The 18,647-nt window shown below is 43.8% G+C and overlaps 1 protein-coding gene across 4 annotated transcripts in view; it reads right to left on the reverse strand.

The window, feature by feature from the left end:
* Positions 1-18,647, reverse strand: part of VPS26C (VPS26 endosomal protein sorting factor C) — a 75,101-nt gene that overhangs the window by 41,293 nt on the left and 15,161 nt on the right. For 2 of the 4 annotated variants that reach the window (XM_075911823.1, XM_075911841.1), the window contains exons 4-7: positions 17,298-17,378; positions 12,532-12,606; positions 11,131-11,281; positions 10,278-10,430 (exon numbers count right to left, since the gene is read on the reverse strand). In XM_075911823.1, coding sequence (XP_075767938.1) covers positions 10,278-10,430; positions 11,131-11,281; positions 12,532-12,606; positions 17,298-17,378 — 460 coding nt within the window. Of the gene's footprint in view, positions 1-6,245; positions 8,854-8,882; positions 8,999-10,277; positions 10,431-11,130; positions 11,282-12,531; positions 12,607-17,297; positions 17,379-18,647 lie in introns of those variants that run through there. The other 2 variants (XM_075911836.1, XM_075911830.1) reach the window with 2 other exon arrangements.

The raw sequence follows: 18,647 nt of genomic DNA on the forward strand, positions 1-18,647 counted from the left end.
ATCCTGGGAGTGGAGTCAGAGGCTTTGCCCCCAGCATAATCTCGCAGCTCTCATTGGCTGAGAATTGGCCAATGGGAGTTGCCTGACATATGCTTGCAGCACAAGCAGCACAGCATGTAGAGACCCCCTATTCCTGGGGTGCATGGCACAGACACGCACATGGCCCCAGCTGCTGGCCCCTTCTGAGTGGTGAGCAGAGATGTAACAGAAAGAGAGCCTGTCTGAGGGGCCCACTGGGTTGCTGACAGGGAGCCGGCTAGGGTAAGCATCTGCCAGCCAGAGCCTGCGCCTGCCACTCCCTCTCAGCACCCAATTCCTGCCCTAGGGCCACAACTCCCTCCTTCCCCCAACTCTCTCTCAGAACCTATACCTCCATCCTACCATGAGCTCCCTTCTGCAGCCAGCCTCCATCCAGGACCCCACCCACCTCCATTAGAGGCCCTTGACTATTTAACAAAGTCTGGGAGTGGCCCCCCCTCATCAAAAATTATTGCCCACAGAGACATGTTGCCTTTGAAGAGGCAGCCCTTGCACATTTCCTTTGCTGGGGCATGGCTCTTTCATTTGTAATGAGTATTTGAAATTCCAGAGGTAACTGTGATGCTGGAAATAATTGCGTCTCTATGCAAACCAACCTTAGTACAGTGAAGCAAAAATCTCCCCACAGTGTATCGCTCTCCGTAAATTTAACATTCGGCAGTCAGTCAGTGCAAATACTTCCCTAAGCTCATATCTCACTTCCTTAAAAAAGAGTGAATTAATTTTTCTTCTCAAAGATGGCACTAGAGAAGCATTTACACCGACTCGGGCAAATCTATATAAGAATTTGGTGAATTTTCTTTAGTTTTCTAACTTAACGTTTCTTCTGCACTGTACCAACAAAGCATCATATAGTCACAAACACAACTACTCCCTGCCCCCACCAAAGAAAGCCGCATAATTTTCAACGTTTACCCAGCGATACTCCTTAAGTATAGTTGCCAGCGGTGCAGATAAACACTGATTAAATTTTTTTTTTAAATTAGATTGCCTGGAATTAAATTAAATTGAGGTTTACTTTTTAATAACCTCAAAATTATTTAAAACTGAACTTTGAAATTGATAGCCTAAATTAATGCTTACTAAAAATGCCTACATTTACTATCAACCACAATAAACAGTATGGGCTTAGGAAATGTGGGTCTTACTTTTCTTGGAATAGAGACCATATAGTGTTCCTTCCATTACATTGATATTACGAGTGCAAAGGTTATCATCCATGTAGCAAGATTAGCTAGGAGCTTTAACATGACATCCTCTCCAAGGGTATGTCTACACTGCAAAGTTAATTCGAAATAACAGCTGTTATTTCAAATTAACTTTAAGAGCGTCTATACAGGCAAACCGCTATTTCGAAATAAAATCGAAATAGCAGAGCGCTTAATTAGAATTTGGTAAACCTCATTCTACGAGGAGTAACGTCAAATTTGAAATAGCTAATTCGAAATAAGTGCTGTGTAGATGCTTATTTCAAATTAGCTGGCCTCCAGACTTTCCCAGTTTTCCCTGGTGGCCACTCTGGGCCAAACCAGGAAAACTCCTCTCCTCTCCCTCAGTCCCAGAGCCTTTAAAGGGGTAGACTCTGGCCAGACTGCACGTGCCAGATTCAGGCCTGCCAGCAGTCTCTGCCCCTGACCCAGTGGCCCCACCATGAGCCAGGCGGCCAGTGCCAGCCAGCCAGCCATCCCCCCGCCTAGTCCCCCAGCACCCAGGAGCCAGCCAGAGGTCATAGACGCCGTGCTCCCTCCTGGACTAGTGAGGAGATTATGGACCTCATTGAGGCTCCCAATGTCCATGATCTCCGCACTAGATGGAGGAACGCAGCCATGTACGGCCGCATAGCGGCCACCATGGCCCAGAAAGGCCACAGGCGCACCCAGGAGCAGGTGCGCCAAAAAATTAAAGAGTTGCGGCAGGTGTATGCCAGGGACACTTGGGGCAGCTCCTTAGCAGGGGCAGACACCTGCCCCTACTTCAAGGCACTGGACCGCATCATGGGGGGGCGGTCTGTGCCACCCCAGGGGGGCAGCGAGCCAGGACCCCGAAGCAGTCCCACCTGTGGAGTCAGCAGGGTCTTCTGGGGATGCCACACCATGTAAGTGCCATCACTCCCCTTCCCGGAGGTGAGGGGGGCAAAGGAAGACCAGGGACCGCATGCGTGGGCCTTGCTTACCATGGATCATGCAGCAACCTGTGCACGTGCAAGCACGTGCCATGCCACCCGTGGGCAGGTGGCTCCAGCTGCGTGCCACACGGGCCATGGCCTGATAGTCACACGCATGGGTGAAGAGACCTGACACACTCCAGACCCTGGGGCAGGACACAGCAGGACGCTCTCCCTTCACAAGCCCCCTCTAACATCTCTCCCCCCCCACACACACACACTTCACCCACAGTATACACAGCACAGGGGTCTCGGGGCAGCTCCCACTCCCAGGGATAGCTGGACATTCCGACCATGGCCTCTGTGCAAGCACAGCAGCTCTGACGGTGCAGGGCACAGTCACCCTCACCTCCCGGGGGGGATGGGGGTGGGGAGGGGAAGTGGGGGCTGGGCTTCACCCACTGTCCCCAGGGAGAACTGACCACTTTTTTCTCTATAGCTGCACCAGCTGCATGTGCAGGGTGCATCACCCTGCCCGGGACATCCTCCCACACCTGAGGGCTCCACAGGATGACCGCAACGCTGCAAGGTATTGATAGTAGCACCTGGGGGCCCAGCGAGCCCTGACCCATGTCATGGAGCAGCGGGCACAGGAAGAACGGGAGTTCCGGAGGGAACTGCTTGCCCAGGATCGTGCCATCTGAACACATCTGCAGTCCCTGGTGCAGAGCGTGCTGCCCCCCAAGCTACCATTCCTCCTCCCACTTCTCCCCCTCAATCTCCAAACCCCCCACCTCAACCTCTACACCCTCCTCCCCTTCCCCCCAGGGATGCCAAGGCCCCCGCACCCGCTGTGCTGTGAGACATGTGGCCCAACAAAACCCCCACCCCGAGCACTGAGCTTCCCCTCCCCCTTCCTCCTCTTGCTTCCCCCTTCCAGCTCCTTCCCTCCCATCTCCTTTCCCCAGTATCCCCCCAGGTTCAGTCCCCCCTGCCATTTTGTTAAACAGAGTCTCTATTTTTGAAAAAAGTGTATTTTATTTTACATCAGGAAGGGGGGCTAAGGAGGAGTAAGTGGAAGGATGTGAGGGAGGAATGGGGCACGAGCCCCCACTGGGGCAGACCAGGGAGACTGTTAGTGCTCCTCAGGGCAGAAGCTCTCCCGCAGGGTCCCCTGGATACTGACAGCCTCCCCATGGACCTGCCCGCTGGCAGCCTGCAGCAAGTGCAGCTAGGCTGATGGCAACACATCCACAGGATGCACCAGTGTGCCCAAAGGCAGCTCTGGCTCCCAGTGGCAGAATGCTGTGGGGTCCCGAGTGAGGGCAAGCAGAGCACGCAAAGACACAAATGCTTTGCTGTCCATCATCAAAGTAGACAAGCAAGCAGGGAAACCTGAGAACTGTCTGTCTGGGGTGGGGATAGGGTCCCTCTAAGCACAGACCTCACATAGCCTCAGGCACCAGCCACACACAGTAAGTCCTGACCTGGTGCTCTGCCAGTACTGGTTCCGGCCAGCCTTAACTCCGATTCAGGGTCCACTGACTGTGGCTGTGCTATTTTGAAATAGCAAAATGCTAGTTCAAACTGTATTTGTGTAGATGTGTTAATTCAAATGAGCTTAATGTGAATTAACTAGTTCAAATTAAGATAACTTGAATTAACGCTGTAGTGTAGACATACCCCACGAGAGCCTGAACATGTCTCTTAATATAAGAACTGTAGTCTTCACAGATTTTTTCCTCACACGCATACTCCAATAGGTGTCACAACTGAACAAGAACGTCAGTGGGATGATCTAGTTTGGTATATTTGTGTGTTAGAGGGTGCAGATCAACTGTTCCTGCTGTGAGAATATAAGATACAATGCAAGTGCATCCTAAACTAAATACAGGATTGATATTGTTTTTATGTTGTTTTCATTAGATGTTAATTAAATGCTTACAGAAGATACCAGAAAAACTGTAAATTCACATGGCCATTTTGGTAACGATGACCAGCTGGCAATCTAGACTCTAGTATCATCCTGCCTGTGAGTTAACGTCATTTTCCCCCAAATAGACCCTGTGATACTATTTCCTGAGCTCATGCAAACATTGTTTCTACTATGGCTAAGGAGAGGATTTTGTAATTATTCCATGGCCTAGTGTTTGGTTGATACTGTAAGTTGTTAAACTAGATTTTTAGAATTTCAGGTATTTATTCCTAAAATATGGAAACTGCTGAACAAGGAATTTGCCATTAGCCCAAACATCCACCTGAAAATTTGGTAAATTTAAGAACATTTCTTTTAGGTGAAGGGAGAGATGTTTTGTCAAGTGTTTTTACTTACGATTGAGTTGACATTTTAGGTGCCTGCTTTTTGATTCTGCAGTGCCCCCACATGGTTTCATGGTGATCATGAAATCATCGAGTTCACACTGTTAAGGAAAGGTAGAAGGGAGAACAGCAAAATAGAGAATGGATTTCAGGAAGGTGGATTTTGGTAAGCTTAGAGAGCTGATAGGTAAGGTCCCATGGGAATTGAGACGGAGGAAAAACAACTGAGGAGAGTTGACAGTTTTTCAAAGGGACACTGTTAAGGGCCCAAAAGCAAGCTATTCCGATGTGTCGCAAAGATAGAAAGTATGACAAAAGACTGCCTTGGCTTAACCACGAGATCTTGAATGATCTAAAAATAAAAAAGGAATCATAAAAAATGGAATATAGGACAAATTACAAAGGATGAATATAGGCAAACAGCACAGGAATGCAGGGGCAAGATTAGAAAGGCAAAGGCATAGAATGAGCTCAAACTAGCTACAGGAATAAAGGGAAACAAGTACATTAGAAGCAAGAGGAAGACCAAGGAGAGGGTAGGCCCACTGGTCAGTGAGGAGGGAGAAACAGTAACAGGAAACAGCAGAGATGCTCAATGACTTCTTTGTTTCGGTCTTTACCAAGAAGTCTGTAGGAATGCCCAACATAGTGAATGCTAGTGGGAAGGGGGTAGTTTTAGAAGGTAAAATAAAAAAAGAACAAGTTAAAAATCATCTAGAAAGGTTAGATGCCTGCAAGTCACCAGGGCCTGATGAAATGCATCCTAGAATACCAAGGAGCTGATAGAGGAGCTATCTGAGGCTCTAGCTATCATCTTTGGAAAATCATGGGAGACAGGAGAGATTCCAGAGGACTGGAAAAGGGCAAATATAGTGCCCATCTATAAAAAGGGAAATAAGAACAACCCAGGAAACTACAGACCAGTAGGTTTAACTTCTGTGCTAGGGAAGATAATGGAGGAAGTAATTAAGGAAATCATCTGTAAACACTTGGAAAGTGGCAAGGTCATAGGGAACTGCCAGCATGGATTTGTAAAGAACCAATCATGTCAAACCAATCTGATAGCTTTCTTTAATAGGATAACGAGTCTTGTGGATAAGGGAGAAGTGGTGGATGTGGTATTCCTAGACTTTAGTAAGGCATTTGATATGGTCTCACATGATATTCTTATCAATAAACTAAGTAAATACAACTTAGATGGGGCTACTATAAAGTGGGTGCATAAGTGGCTGGATAACTGAGGGTATGTCTACACTACCATCCTAGTTCAAACTAGGGTGGTTAATGTAGTCATTCGAAGTTGCAAATAAAGCCCAGGATTTAAATATCCCGGGCTTCATTTGCATCTTGCCAGGTGCCGCCATTTTTAAATCCCCGGCAGTGCAGACTCCGTGCCCACGGCTACACGCGGCACGGAGTAGGTAGTTCGAATTAGGCTTTCTAATTCGAACTACCGGTACACCTCATTCCCGGGCTTCATTTGCAACTTCGAATGACTAAATTAACCACCCTAGTTCGAACTAGGGTGGTAGTGTAGACATACCCTCAGAGAGTAGTTATTAACAGTTCACAATCCTGCTGGAAAGGCATAACAAGTGGGGTGTCACAGGAGTCTGTTTTTGGGACTGGCACTGTTCAATATCTTCATCAACAATTTAGATATTGGTATAGCAAGTACGCTTATTGTTTGCGGATGATACCAAGCTGAGAGGGGTTGCTACTAATCTGGAAGATACAGTCATAATTCAAAATGACCTGGACAAATTGGAGAAATGATCTGAGGTAAACAGGATGAAGTTTAATAAAGTCAAATGCAAAGTGCTCCACTTAGGAAGGAACAATCAGTTTCACACATAGGCTCTGTCTACAGTGGGCCACTTATTCCGGAAAAGCAGCTGCTTTTCCGGAATAACTTGCCAACTGTCTACACTGGCCGCTTGCTTTTCTGGAAAAGCAATGATGATCTACTGTAAAATTGTCAGTGTTTTTCCAGAAAAACTATGCTGCTCCCATTCGGGCAAAAGTCCATTTCCGGAAAAACTGTTCCAGAAAAGGGCCAGGGTAGACAGCACAGTAGTCTTTTCCGCAAAAAAGCCCCGATTGCGAAAATGACAATTGGGGCTTTTTTCCGGAAAAGCGCATCTACATTGGCCATGGACGCTTTTCCGGAAAAGCATCCTGCCAATGTAGATGCGCTTTTTCCGGAAATACTTATAACGGAAAACTGTTCCGTTTTAAGCATTTCCAGAAAAGGGTGCCAGTGTAGATGTAGCCATACAGAATGGGAAGCGACAGTCTGGGAAGAAGTACAGCAGAAAGGGATCTAGGGGTTATAGTGGACCACAAGTTAAATATGAGTCAGCAGTGTGATGCTGTTGCAAAGAAAGCAAACATGATTCTGGGATGTATTAACAGGTGTTTTGTGAGCAAGACACGAGAAGTCATTCTTCCGCTCTACTCTGTGCTGGTTAGGCCTCAGTTGGAGTATTGTGTCCAGTTCTGGGCACCGCATTTCAAGAAAGATGTGGAAAAATTGGAGAGGGTCCAGAGAAGAGCAACGAGAATGATTAAAGGTCTAGAGAACATGACCTATGAGGGAAGGCTGAAGGAATTGGGTTTGTGTAGTTTAGAAAAAAGAGAAGATTGAGGGGGGCATGATAGCAGTTTTCAGGTATCTAAAAGAGTGTCATAAGGAGGAGGGAGAAAACTTGTTCATCTCGGCCTCTGAGGATAGAACAGGAAGCAATGGGCTTAAACTGCCACAAGGGAGGTTTAGATTGGACATTAGGAAAAAGTTCCTAACTGCCAGGGTAGTCAAACACTGGAATAAATTGCCCAGGGACATTGTGGAATCCCCATCTCTGGAGATACTCAAGAGTAGGTTAGATGGTCTAGACAGTATTTGGTCCTGTCATGAGGGCAGGAGACTGGACTCCACGACCTCTCGAGGTCCCTTCCAGTCCTAGTATTCTATGATTCTATGGTTTAATTTGCAAATTTACATTCAGAAAAAGCATACTTTGCTTTTATTCATGTTTTTCTTTACATTATCCAACAAATAATTATTTCAACCTACACCACCTCCCCAAAACAAGATGGTCATCTGGTTTAGTTCTTGGCATTTTAAGCATGTCTTCATAATAAAGATGTGCAAATTTAGGGGGGGAAAAAAAAAAAAAAAGAGGGAAAAAAAAAGAGGAGGGCTTTTATCAGCCAATAGTAAACAAAAAAGCCCCTACACCATGCCTGGCACGTTTCCTGTTTTTCAAGCCTCTTAGAACAGTTATGTATTTGATGTATAGCAAAACATTAACCGGGGTGGCCAAAACAAATATGTTTATGCAGCCTTTAGCAAAGTATTCTATCTTGCAATGAAGTCTGGCACAGGAATGAGCTAGTCTACATATGGCATACTGACAGTAGCTTTCATCTAATGCTTTTGTCACTGTAAACCACATTTTCACACTACAATTAGATTGTAGGTACATAACTCCATAGTAGGGGGAAGAGAAATTATCACGAAGTGTCTAAAGAGCCAGAGTTCTGGCACAACTGCAAGCTAGAACCTGTGTCAATAGCTTAGCCTCTCTCTGCAGTAGAACTTATACAAATAAGTGACAACGCTAACTACAGTGTCATAGTTGTATCTACTTTGTTACAATTCAAAGCTGAAGCTTTGAGGTTGTTCCCATAATTAATGGATTCACTTCCTAATCTATATCAAACATTCTTAGTTTTTTTTCCCCTTTCATATTCTTTGTGTGATGCTGATCCTGTAATACTATTTGGCAATTCTGTAGCAACTTTCAACAATGATCTCAAAACATTTCCTGAACATTAGGTCTCCCAGTATCCATATGATGAGGCGACTTAGGAAACATCAAATCTCACCATCTCTTCTTCCAAAGCCAATACATAGCAAGGCCTGTCAGCTGTTTAGATATAAGGACCCTTTAAAGAGTTAGCACAAGTGTTAATTACAGAAACATACTGTGTGTGTTGTGCACATAACAGGAATGTGCAGAAAACGTCCCCTTAAGGGTTCTTAAGAAGGAAAAAAAAAAAAAAGAGAGAGAGAGAGAAAGGTAGGCGTTGTAGGAGTCTCAGCAGAAAAGTGCATTTGCTAATATCATCAGAAGAGAGATTGTCTGGTGAGAGTTACAGAGAACTGCACTCCCTTCTAAAACAAGTCAATAGTGAGAAGAGCAAATGTTTTAGTCCTTCAACTAAAGTGATGCTTGAACTGAATTTTCATTTAATAGCTGAAGAATGTCCTTGTTCCTCCATTAGTGATTCTCCCTTGGATATTCACACTCTGCAGAGCTTCAGTGGGAAATTCTCTGTGATGAGGTGATCATCATGCAGGAGGACAACAACGTTAACTTCAAACTCTAGAGGAAAAGAGAGCTGTGGTATTAACTCAAATTGTACAGTAGAAACAATCGGTGGCTCCTGCTCTTAGCTGCCACCATCTTAGATACCTCTTTCTAGCTGTTTTTAATTTTCTGGAATTATCTGTTGCTAGATGATTCAGCACTGTAGAAAACAGGGCGTTATGAAATGACCAATGTCTCAATCCTATTTTTCAGCATATAAGTAGCTCCGTAAAAGATCTGACTAATTACATTAGTGGTAGCCACTTGTCTAGCCATTATTAGTTAATCATTTACTGTTGACATAGTAAGAAGTAGATCTTGAGGAGTAATTTGAAGGAATTTTAGGTAATGGTTTTAATGGATTTGTTTGGAGGAGGGTATTGCACATATAAAAAAGGAACAGCATTGATGAGATAAGCACAAAAATGGATAATCAAAGTTAGTGGAGCACTGGAGAGGATACTAAGATACAAAAAGTAATCAAGTAGGGAGGATTTAAGTTATGAAGGGTCCTAAATGCGCGCACAAGAAGCTTGATGTAGTGGAAAAGGAGGAGTGATGTAGGGAATAGTTCAGAAGAAGGAATTTATGGATTATGAAGATGAGTTTAGCAACAACATTTTGAAAGTCCTTAAGTGGAAATTTGAGGTGGTTGTCAGGAAAGAGGAAGACAAATGTAATATTTAGGAGGGGAGATAAGGACCTAGATAAGAGTTTTTGTGATTTGATGAAGCAACTGCATCTTGGAAACACTACAGAAGAAGCTGACAGATTTGGATATGGCCTGGCTGTGAATCAATAGAGTGAAGTCACAGAAAACCCCCAAATTTCAGGCCTGAGTGACTGGGAGAATGGTGGGTTCGTCAGTGATGACAGAAAGGGATAATAGAAGTGTGGATGTTCATGCATATTTAATCCTCACTGCAAACAGACATTTGCTTTTAAACTGCTTCTCCCAGAGAGTTTTCCTGGCCAGAACTAGTTTGTAATTTAGTTCTAAATTAGAAATAATTACAAAACCACTAAGAGTAAAAAGACAGTATACACTGAAGAGAGAACTTAATTCAGCATGGAGACAGTTATAACGGAATGGTATAGAGGTTTTTAATGAATATTTAATATATCAAACAATTTGTCTCACTAAAGTTAGTGGTTTGATGGACCTGGAGCCTGAGTCCTTTTTACCTACAACAAATACTATTTAGAGAATAGTAGTCCTGTTTCCCCACACTGCTCTGATACTATACTTTAACCCTGGTATGGGATCACCTCTATTGGTAAGAAGGTCTTCTTGGCTTCTCTTGTAAAGCTGCTCTTTAGTGCCACGGGTTGTAGTTTGTATTATGGACCCTTGCCCACTAGAAACTGAAGTGAAACTAGCGGATTGCTTCACATGGACTCTAAAGGCATCCATATTTCAAAAACAGCTGGGTCCTTACCAACTTTGAAGTTTGTAGTTTCCAACGTAGGGCAGGTGAACAGCCTGGGGAACACCATGTATATTGGAATAGGCAAGTTTCTGCAGACATCCCCATCGGCAATCTGAATATTCTGAATCTCTGTAGCATCTCTAGCATAACCTTCAGCACAACCTGGAGAAAACAAATATTAGGGTAAAGCAGCATTTCTTAAAGTGCAGTGTGCCGCAAGTCATTTGTAAGTGTGCCGTGGAGAACAGAGTTCAGAATGGCTGCCCTTAAAAGGGTAATGCCTGCTCTCCTGATAAAAGGGCAAACTGTTTGGATTATTTTGCTTAACTTCTTTTCCTGGTCCTTTTTTGTTTGTTTGTTTTGCTCAATAACTTTCCCCCCGTCTTTCTTTCTTTCTTTCTTTGCTCAACAACTTTTCCTTTGGGAATGGCCTCCCTTACAGGGGCAAGCCTCTTTTTTTTTTTTTAAACCTCAACAACAACAACGAATCCCTAGCATTTCCCATTTTAAAAAAACCTGCTTGTTGTTTCTCGGTCTTAAAAAGTTTAAGAAACAGTGGAGTAAAGGAAAACACAGCAGTACCAATTCTACTAGAAACTTACAAACATGCTTCCAGCCTTTGAATTATTATCCAAAAAACATAAAACACCCTCCCTTTTATCCATGAGAGCTTTGACTTTATTAATGTTTTAAAATTTGTGTGACTAATACTTTTAATAAGGAAAATTAGGGTATCAGTGTATAACTTGCAAATAGTTTCTAACTACTGATTTAGACAAGTGTGCAGTGTCCAGTTTAGAATATAAATATTCAGATAATCAGTGTGGTATATTCAGATTTTAATTTACATAAGACAACTTACCACATGTTTCCACACGTACTAATTGTAGCTCAATACTTTTCACTGCAGCTTCTGCATTCTCCACCACCAACTCCCCAGTTAGTGGTTGTGTAATGATGCAATTAGTTGAGTTGAGATGCCCTTTGATGAGAAATTTTGGGAGTGAGGCTCTCTATATGTAGAGTAGAAAAAAGTCATGTAACCAATCATAACAAGTACAGACAATGCTAAATAGGCAAAACTGCCCTTTGTGAAAGAAGCAGTATTTGAAGTACATAAAAACCATACATTAAAAGAATATTGTGAGGATTGCAAAGTCAGGCCCCTCACAAGTTAGGAAATGCCAGAATCAAGCTTGCTTGTGCAAGTTTAATGGAGATCCACCCTTTGAGTGCATGCAGTGTGATACAATCTTTAATTACATGGCAACATCTCTTTCCCTACTAGGTCCTGGCACAGGATGAACTGTGGTCTGAGGATGAACCAGGATCTCGAGTAAAGGAGGCTGTTGTTCATAGGATCACTGCTTCATTTATTGTGTCAGTTGGAAGGTGTGTAGTGAATGAGGCAGGGGATTGCAGGAAGAGAAAGGAAGGGCTCAGGGTTAAAGGCAGTGGAATGTTGCCCTGGAGATCTGAATTCTATCCCTGCCTCTGTCACCTTACAGCAGGTGGTTGGCAAGATATGGCCGGCAGGCTGGATATGGCCCACCAAGCCATTGGATCCAGCCCATGGCCCACCCTGTCACTCCCTGCAGCCCCCAACACAGGCCAATCGATACCAGGAAGTGGGGGAGCATGTGAAGTCTCCCCTGCCAGGTGCACACGGTGCTTAGAGGGAACCATCCCTTCTGCCTAAGGCCCTGCCCCTTCTGGGGGGGGGGGGGGTTGTAGAGCCAGTCCACAACCATGAACCAAAGTTCATGAAGTGGCCCCCCCTGCAAAAATTATTGCCCGCTCCTGCCATATAGCTGTGTGACACTGGACAACTCACTTAAGCCAAAAGGTGATTAACTGCGTGTTCCTCATTTTCTGGTGCCCAACTTGAGATCCTGGGGTCTGATTTACAAGAGTGCTAAACACTAACAATTTCATCAAGTCAATGGGAGCTCTTGGCTGCCAAATTCCAAGTGACTGGTTTGGTTCCAGGTAATGGAAACAGAAAAAAATAATGCTTAACTATTACTGAGGAAAACTGTTAACAATACAACAGCACCAACACAAAAGAACAAAGTGGCACTGCTGTCCATTAAACTGTTGGTCGGCATGCTAGGAATGAAAACGGACAGAAAAGGAGAGGAAGACCTGGCTTAGCTGTGAAGCAGAACCTAATAGTAGCCACTTATCTCACTCCTCACAACAGAGCAGAGAGAGTCACACAACACCACTTAAGGGCTTTATTTTTTAAAAACAAAACCTTTACCTCTTTAACATTCTGTAAGGTTTCAGGTGTAATTGTGAAGTCCACTGGGCTTGGCATCAGCTTCCCTTTCTGTGGCTGTAATGTAATGAAAAAGCAGTATTGATATTGGTCACTATGTATAAAGTGTACATGATGACTGCTCTAGAAACTGACCTAAACACTTTACAAAGTCTAACTTAAAAAAGTCTTTAGAGAACTAGGCATATTTCTTTTCATAAGCAATTGACCCATTTAACGTAAAGCCTGTTAAACACTGCAAGACAACAGGACATGATTATGAAATGAGCCAAATACAAGTCACTGGGTGTTATAAAATAACCACATTTTGACTTTCTAATTTCTGGATATTCAGAACTATCCTTGCCATTACTGTAATAAAGCATGACAGAATTTGCTACTGGTACTTGCCCTGGGCATGTTATGCTGTAAAAAGTGTAAATCATAAGATTAAATGCTCTCTAAACAACAGTTTCAGGTGTAACTGTGAAGTCCACTGGGCACAACTTGACATACTGTCAAATCAAGAGCTTTTTTTTGTTAAAAGTTTTGTGAGGTCTGATGCAATGTGCCTTTCTGGTAGTAGAGTAGACTTCTGATAGTCTGGCACCTTTGGGACCCGCACTGCAACCAGTGTGAGGAGGAGAGGGTGGGGAAGGTCGGCGGGGAATGGCACGACAAGGGGCAAACTGAACCCTCTGCCGTTTTGCAAGGAGGCGGGGGAAGCCCTGCGCAGCTGCCAGGGACAGGCCAGCTGGGATTGCAAGCGGCAGCGGCAGAGCAGAGCAGCTGGGGTGCTGCCGGGTTGGTCCCGCAGTGCTGCCCCTCACCTGAGTGGCACTTCAAGACCAACCCGGCAGCACCCCAGCTGCTCTGCCCCACCGCTTCCCCAAGTCCGCCACCGCTGTTTGCCGCCTGCCTGCAAGTGGCGGCGGCGGACTTGGGGAAGCGGTGGGGCAGAGCAGCTGGGGTGCTGCCGGCTTGGTCCCACAGCGCCGCCCCTCGCCTCGCCACCTCTCCTCTGCTGCCACTCGCAGCCCCAACTGGCCTCTAGCAGGCGGCTGTGCGGGGCTTTCCCCACCTCCCTGCAAAATGGTGGAGGGTTCGCCCCTCGCCGTGCCATTACCCACCGACCCTCCCCCTCCTCCCACCCCCCAGCCAGATGCAGTGCAGGTCCCAGCAGATCTGTCACTGGGGTATAATCCCCTTCCTCTCTCCTTCCCTTCCCTTTCCCTGCCCGTGACCATGCGTGGGACTCACAGGAGCTCCAATTGTCCGGCTGGCTGGAACACTTCCAGGTTCCAGTTGGTGCCAGACTATCGGGAGTGCCAGACCACTGGATGCCAGACAATTGGAGTTTTACTGTCCTCAGCTCTCATAAGCAGATGAGAGTGAATAGTAGGGAAAGTTACATTCACACACATCTACTATCCTGATCATACTGAATGTTTTTCTAATCCTCTCTATCTGAAGTTTTCTGCACTATCTGAATGCTTTACCCCTGCCTACGGACAGTTCTGTTAGCCATAGGTTATGGCCCAAAAACAGTTTTCAACTTCCTGGGCCAGATCCTCAGCTGGTGTAATTCAATGTTGTTCCACTGATTTCATCAGCTCAGGGTCTAATCTTTGTTTAAAAGTACATCTGTATTTGGAATATTTACAAACTCCCAGTTTAGCTTTTAAAAATAAAACATATGTTTAAAGTGACTTAAAAGACCCTGAACTGCTACTGAAATGGCAGCCAGGCACTTTGTGCAGAAAGGACAACTTAATTGTCATTTTAATCTTCAGTAACTGCCTCTCTTTACCCTCATTCCAACCAGACCCTTTATCTTTGTCCAGCTCTATTCAAGCCTCCATTAGAAGAAGTGCAAGGATTTTGCGTGTGCTAGTCTGTGAGGAGGGTCCCAGCTGTGCACTGTTGAGAGATGGTGCAGTGTTGTAACATCGTCAGAAAGCCCAATTTGAACTTTGCAGTTGTTTTGCTCTCCATTACTTTGTGTGCATAGTAGTTTCTTCTTGTCAATTGCAAAACTGGGAAACTGCCAGCCATAAATAAATACACGCACTCGGTTATGGGAAATACAGTTGACAAATTCTGGAAAGGAAATAAGGGGAATAATATATTGTGTACTGACAGTGAGAATTATATGTATAGTTGAAGCTCATTAATTCACACTGACTGGGAGACTCATGGTGAATTACTTAATTTTGTGAACTAATGAGTGCTATACTCTGAACAAGAAATAAAGCATGGATGCTGCGTAATATGTAAACTGTTCATTATTTTGACAACTGTGGCTTATTTATACTACTTTATAATGTACTAGGTAATGAAGCATAGTACATTTTGTAGAACAATGAAAAGTGTAGGAACAAGATCTCTACAGTGTCTTGCTATTACATCTTTGCTAACATGGTCAATTTTTATGTATGTTATTGAAGTTCTACTTTTTCCTCTGATCAGAAGTGATGAAAATGAACAACACATTTTTAAGTATATCAATGCTCCTCTTAATGAGTTCCTTATAAGAGCTCAATACCATCTGTGTTATAGTAAATTTTGGTTGAAAGCAAATGTAATTTGCTTGTTATGTTTATGCAGATTATATTGCTTATAGATATTTATAATCAATAAATATCAGAGTTGCAACTATTTTACTGAAAATGTTCACAATGAAAGCCACAAGTAGTTCTGACACACAGCTAAAAGTGTCCCTGATTCTGCAATGAATCACACAGATGCAAGGATCCAGGGACAAAGAACTAATTGCAGAATCAAGGCGTTAGTTACAATGGGCATTTCTGAGCCAACCCACTATCTGTGAACAAGTTGCTGAAAAGAGAACTTGTTTAGGACACTAGCTCCATGTGGTCCCTACAGGTATGCCTACATTACAGTGAAAAACCCATGACTAGCCCAAGTCAGCTAAGTTGAGGTTGTGGGACTTGGACCAAGATGCTGTTTAATTGAGCTGCAGATATCAGTGTTACCCCTATTTTTTTTTTTTAGGGCCAGGTGTGGAATAAATATTTAACGTGGAGATGATGTGTGTGTTGGGGGGTGAGACTGAGGGATTCAGAGTGTGAGAGTGGACTCAGAGCTAGGCAGAAGGTTGGGAGGTATGGTGAAAGGGAGGGCTCTAGCTGGGGTGTGGGCTTTGTGGGGGGGCCATGGATGAAGGAATTGGGATTCGGGGGGGATCAGGGCTTGGGCAGAAGATTGAGGTACAGGGATAAAGGTTGGGGTTAAGGCTCTTGGATGAAGACTTTGGAGGTACACACTGCCATAGGGCTGCAATGGGAAGGAAAGACTCCCCCAGCCCTTTCTCACTGCAGCAACTTGGGGCTGGAGGTAGGGCACCTCTCCTGGCCACGGCAGCTCCAGAGGGGCTGGAATGGGGGAAGAGGCATCTCTCCCCAGCTGTGGCAGTTCAGGCTAGGCTGGACCAAAGCAGAGGAGGGGTGCTTTGCTCCAGCCACAGCAGTTCTGGTGAGGCCGACCTGGGGGAAGGATGCCTCTCCCTACCTGCATGGTCCTTAATAGCCTACTGCATGGCTGTGAGGCTCACAGGAAACTTAAGCAGACGCTTAACTGCACAACTCCTTGAGACGGAGAGTCCCCGAGTTTGGGCTCCAGCTGGAGCCCAAACATTTACACTGCAATTAAACAGCCCCTTATTTCAGCCCAAGTCTGCTGACACAAACCAGCCACAGGTGTCTAATTGCAGAGCAGCTATAGTTTAAGAGGCTGTTAACTTGTCTCCGATTTGATGCAGTCTTACTTCAAACGTGTAGAGTACCTGACTTACATCAATATTTAGGCATTTGTCTACAAGAGGTTTTATATCTCCCCTTCACAGATGCTGAGCACCCAAATCTCTCAGTCGCCAGTGGGAGTTCTGGATACTTAGCACCTTAGGAGCAGGGTGACAGAGGAAAAGTTGGCAAGAGAGAAAGAAAGCAGGTCATCCAAAAGATACTTATGGGAGCACACATCACCATGGTAAGATCCTCAGCAGATCAGTATCTATCTAGGAGATGAAGGGAACAAGCAGGGAGAGAGAAGGAGAGGACTCAGGACCAAGTGAGGAGGTTTTTACAACATACATTTTAGATGATAAACTTGCTATGTACTAGTTAAAAGAGAACACTTAAAAGAAATTAGTGTAAAGTTTATGTAAATTATAGCACAAGGCCCCAATTCATGTCTCGGCTGCTGGGTGCCACAGTGATTCAAATAGAAATGCTTGAAGCCTGAATACTGCTAACTTCAAAACATAAAAGAAAGCATGACACCAAACTTTGTCCCACCCCCTTAGGTCTTTATCTTGTTAATACAGGAGGACACATACAAGTGACAGCATTATATCTTGTGATCATCTTTGCACAATACTAGGCACCAGATGTTGCTAAACAGAATAAAACAGCAAAAGTAAACATAAGAACAGCTGTCAGAACAAAGATCCATGTAACACAGTATCCTGTCTTCTGACAGCAGCCAATGCCAGGTACCACAGAGGGAATGAACAGAACAAGTAATCAAGTGATTGCCCATTCCCAGCTTCTGACATAGTGGCTACGGATACCATCATTGCCTATCCTAGATAATAGCCATTGATGGACCTATCTTTCACCAGCTTATCTAGTTCTTTTTTGAATCCTGTTATAATCTTGGCCTTCACAATATCTTTTAGCAGGGAGCAACACACTGACTGAAAATCTCAGGTAACGGACAGAGTAAAAAGTTTCTATATTCCAACTTACTGCTGAGTGGACAATGAATTCACAAGTCTTAGTCAAGTCCTTGGCCAGTAGAGAACGTCGCATGTCACATCTCAGGGTATACTGTGGGAACAAGTGGGGGATAAGAGAGTCTTATCAACTCTTGCTTTGAACTCCAGCATGAACTATGGATATTAAGTAGTGACTAAATGACTAATCATGTACTCGATACCTTTTGGGGAGCACCAACTGGGAAACACTGGTGTAGTGCAATCATTATTAGCAGAACTCTCCCCAAAACCGGTTGGCTGTATTCACGTGGAAACTTCCTAAAAGTCTGCAGTACTACTTCTACCATCAAAAGATGTCATATTCTTATAAATCCCTGTACATTGCTAGTTCCAGTTAAGACATTGCTACTTAAAGCACTGTTTCACACCCTTTGCAGGTTGGTGACTCATTCAAAATCAAAATTATTTTTATAACTCTTTCATTTACTTTAAAAATAAACTACTGGTAAAAATACAAAGCATCCATTTGATTTTTATTATTATATGAATTATTAAACTTTTAAGCCACTCAGAATAGCTTCTTACACAAAACCTAGACATTAGGAGTACGTTTGCACTGCATGGTTATTTCAGGATACCAGAGGTATCCCGAAATAGTTATCCCACATCTACACAAGAGTTAAGGGATGTCTCTAAATAGCCTGTTATTTTGAAATATGGCACTGTGTCCATGCGCCAAATTTCAAAATAAGCTATTTCAAAACAGATTAGAAATAAGATATGCAAATTGCGCATCTTATTTCAAGTTTAGAGTGCTGTTTAGATGCACCCTGGGTCAAATCTCTGTATATCAATTTTAACAGATAGTAATTTGTTCTATACAAAACTGTCCTTTGAAACCAGATTTCATTTATTTCTGGGGTGGCACAGAAGAGTGGGAAATAATGTCCTCAAAGGCTGTTGAAAATCCAATGATAGCCATGGCCTGAATTTTTATATCAAGTCTTTTTTTTTTTTTTAAACAGGGAGGGGGGGAAAAAAGGTAACTGGGTAAGTGATAGGAGAATGGTCAAAAGTAACATATATACTAATAAAATTATACCTTACAAGACAATTGGTACTAATTATAAATAAAATATCTGGATTACTGAACGCAAGTCAGTTTGTACGCTGGTATTGTTTTTGGCATGTCTTTTACCAACAACATATGTTATACTGGGAAGAAAGCCAAGTCTAAGAGTAGGTAAGGGAAATATCAAAATTAAGAAAAGGGAGTCTTAACCATAAGGGTTGTCAAAAAGATATAAAATTTAGCAACAAAAACTAGCCATATACAAAGACATGTAGTTTAAGTAATATTGTCAACATCTGCCCTTGACTG

This window comes from Pelodiscus sinensis, chromosome 1 (genome assembly GCF_049634645.1).
Source record: "Pelodiscus sinensis isolate JC-2024 chromosome 1, ASM4963464v1, whole genome shotgun sequence".
Lineage (NCBI taxonomy): Eukaryota > Metazoa > Chordata > Testudines > Trionychidae > Pelodiscus > Pelodiscus sinensis.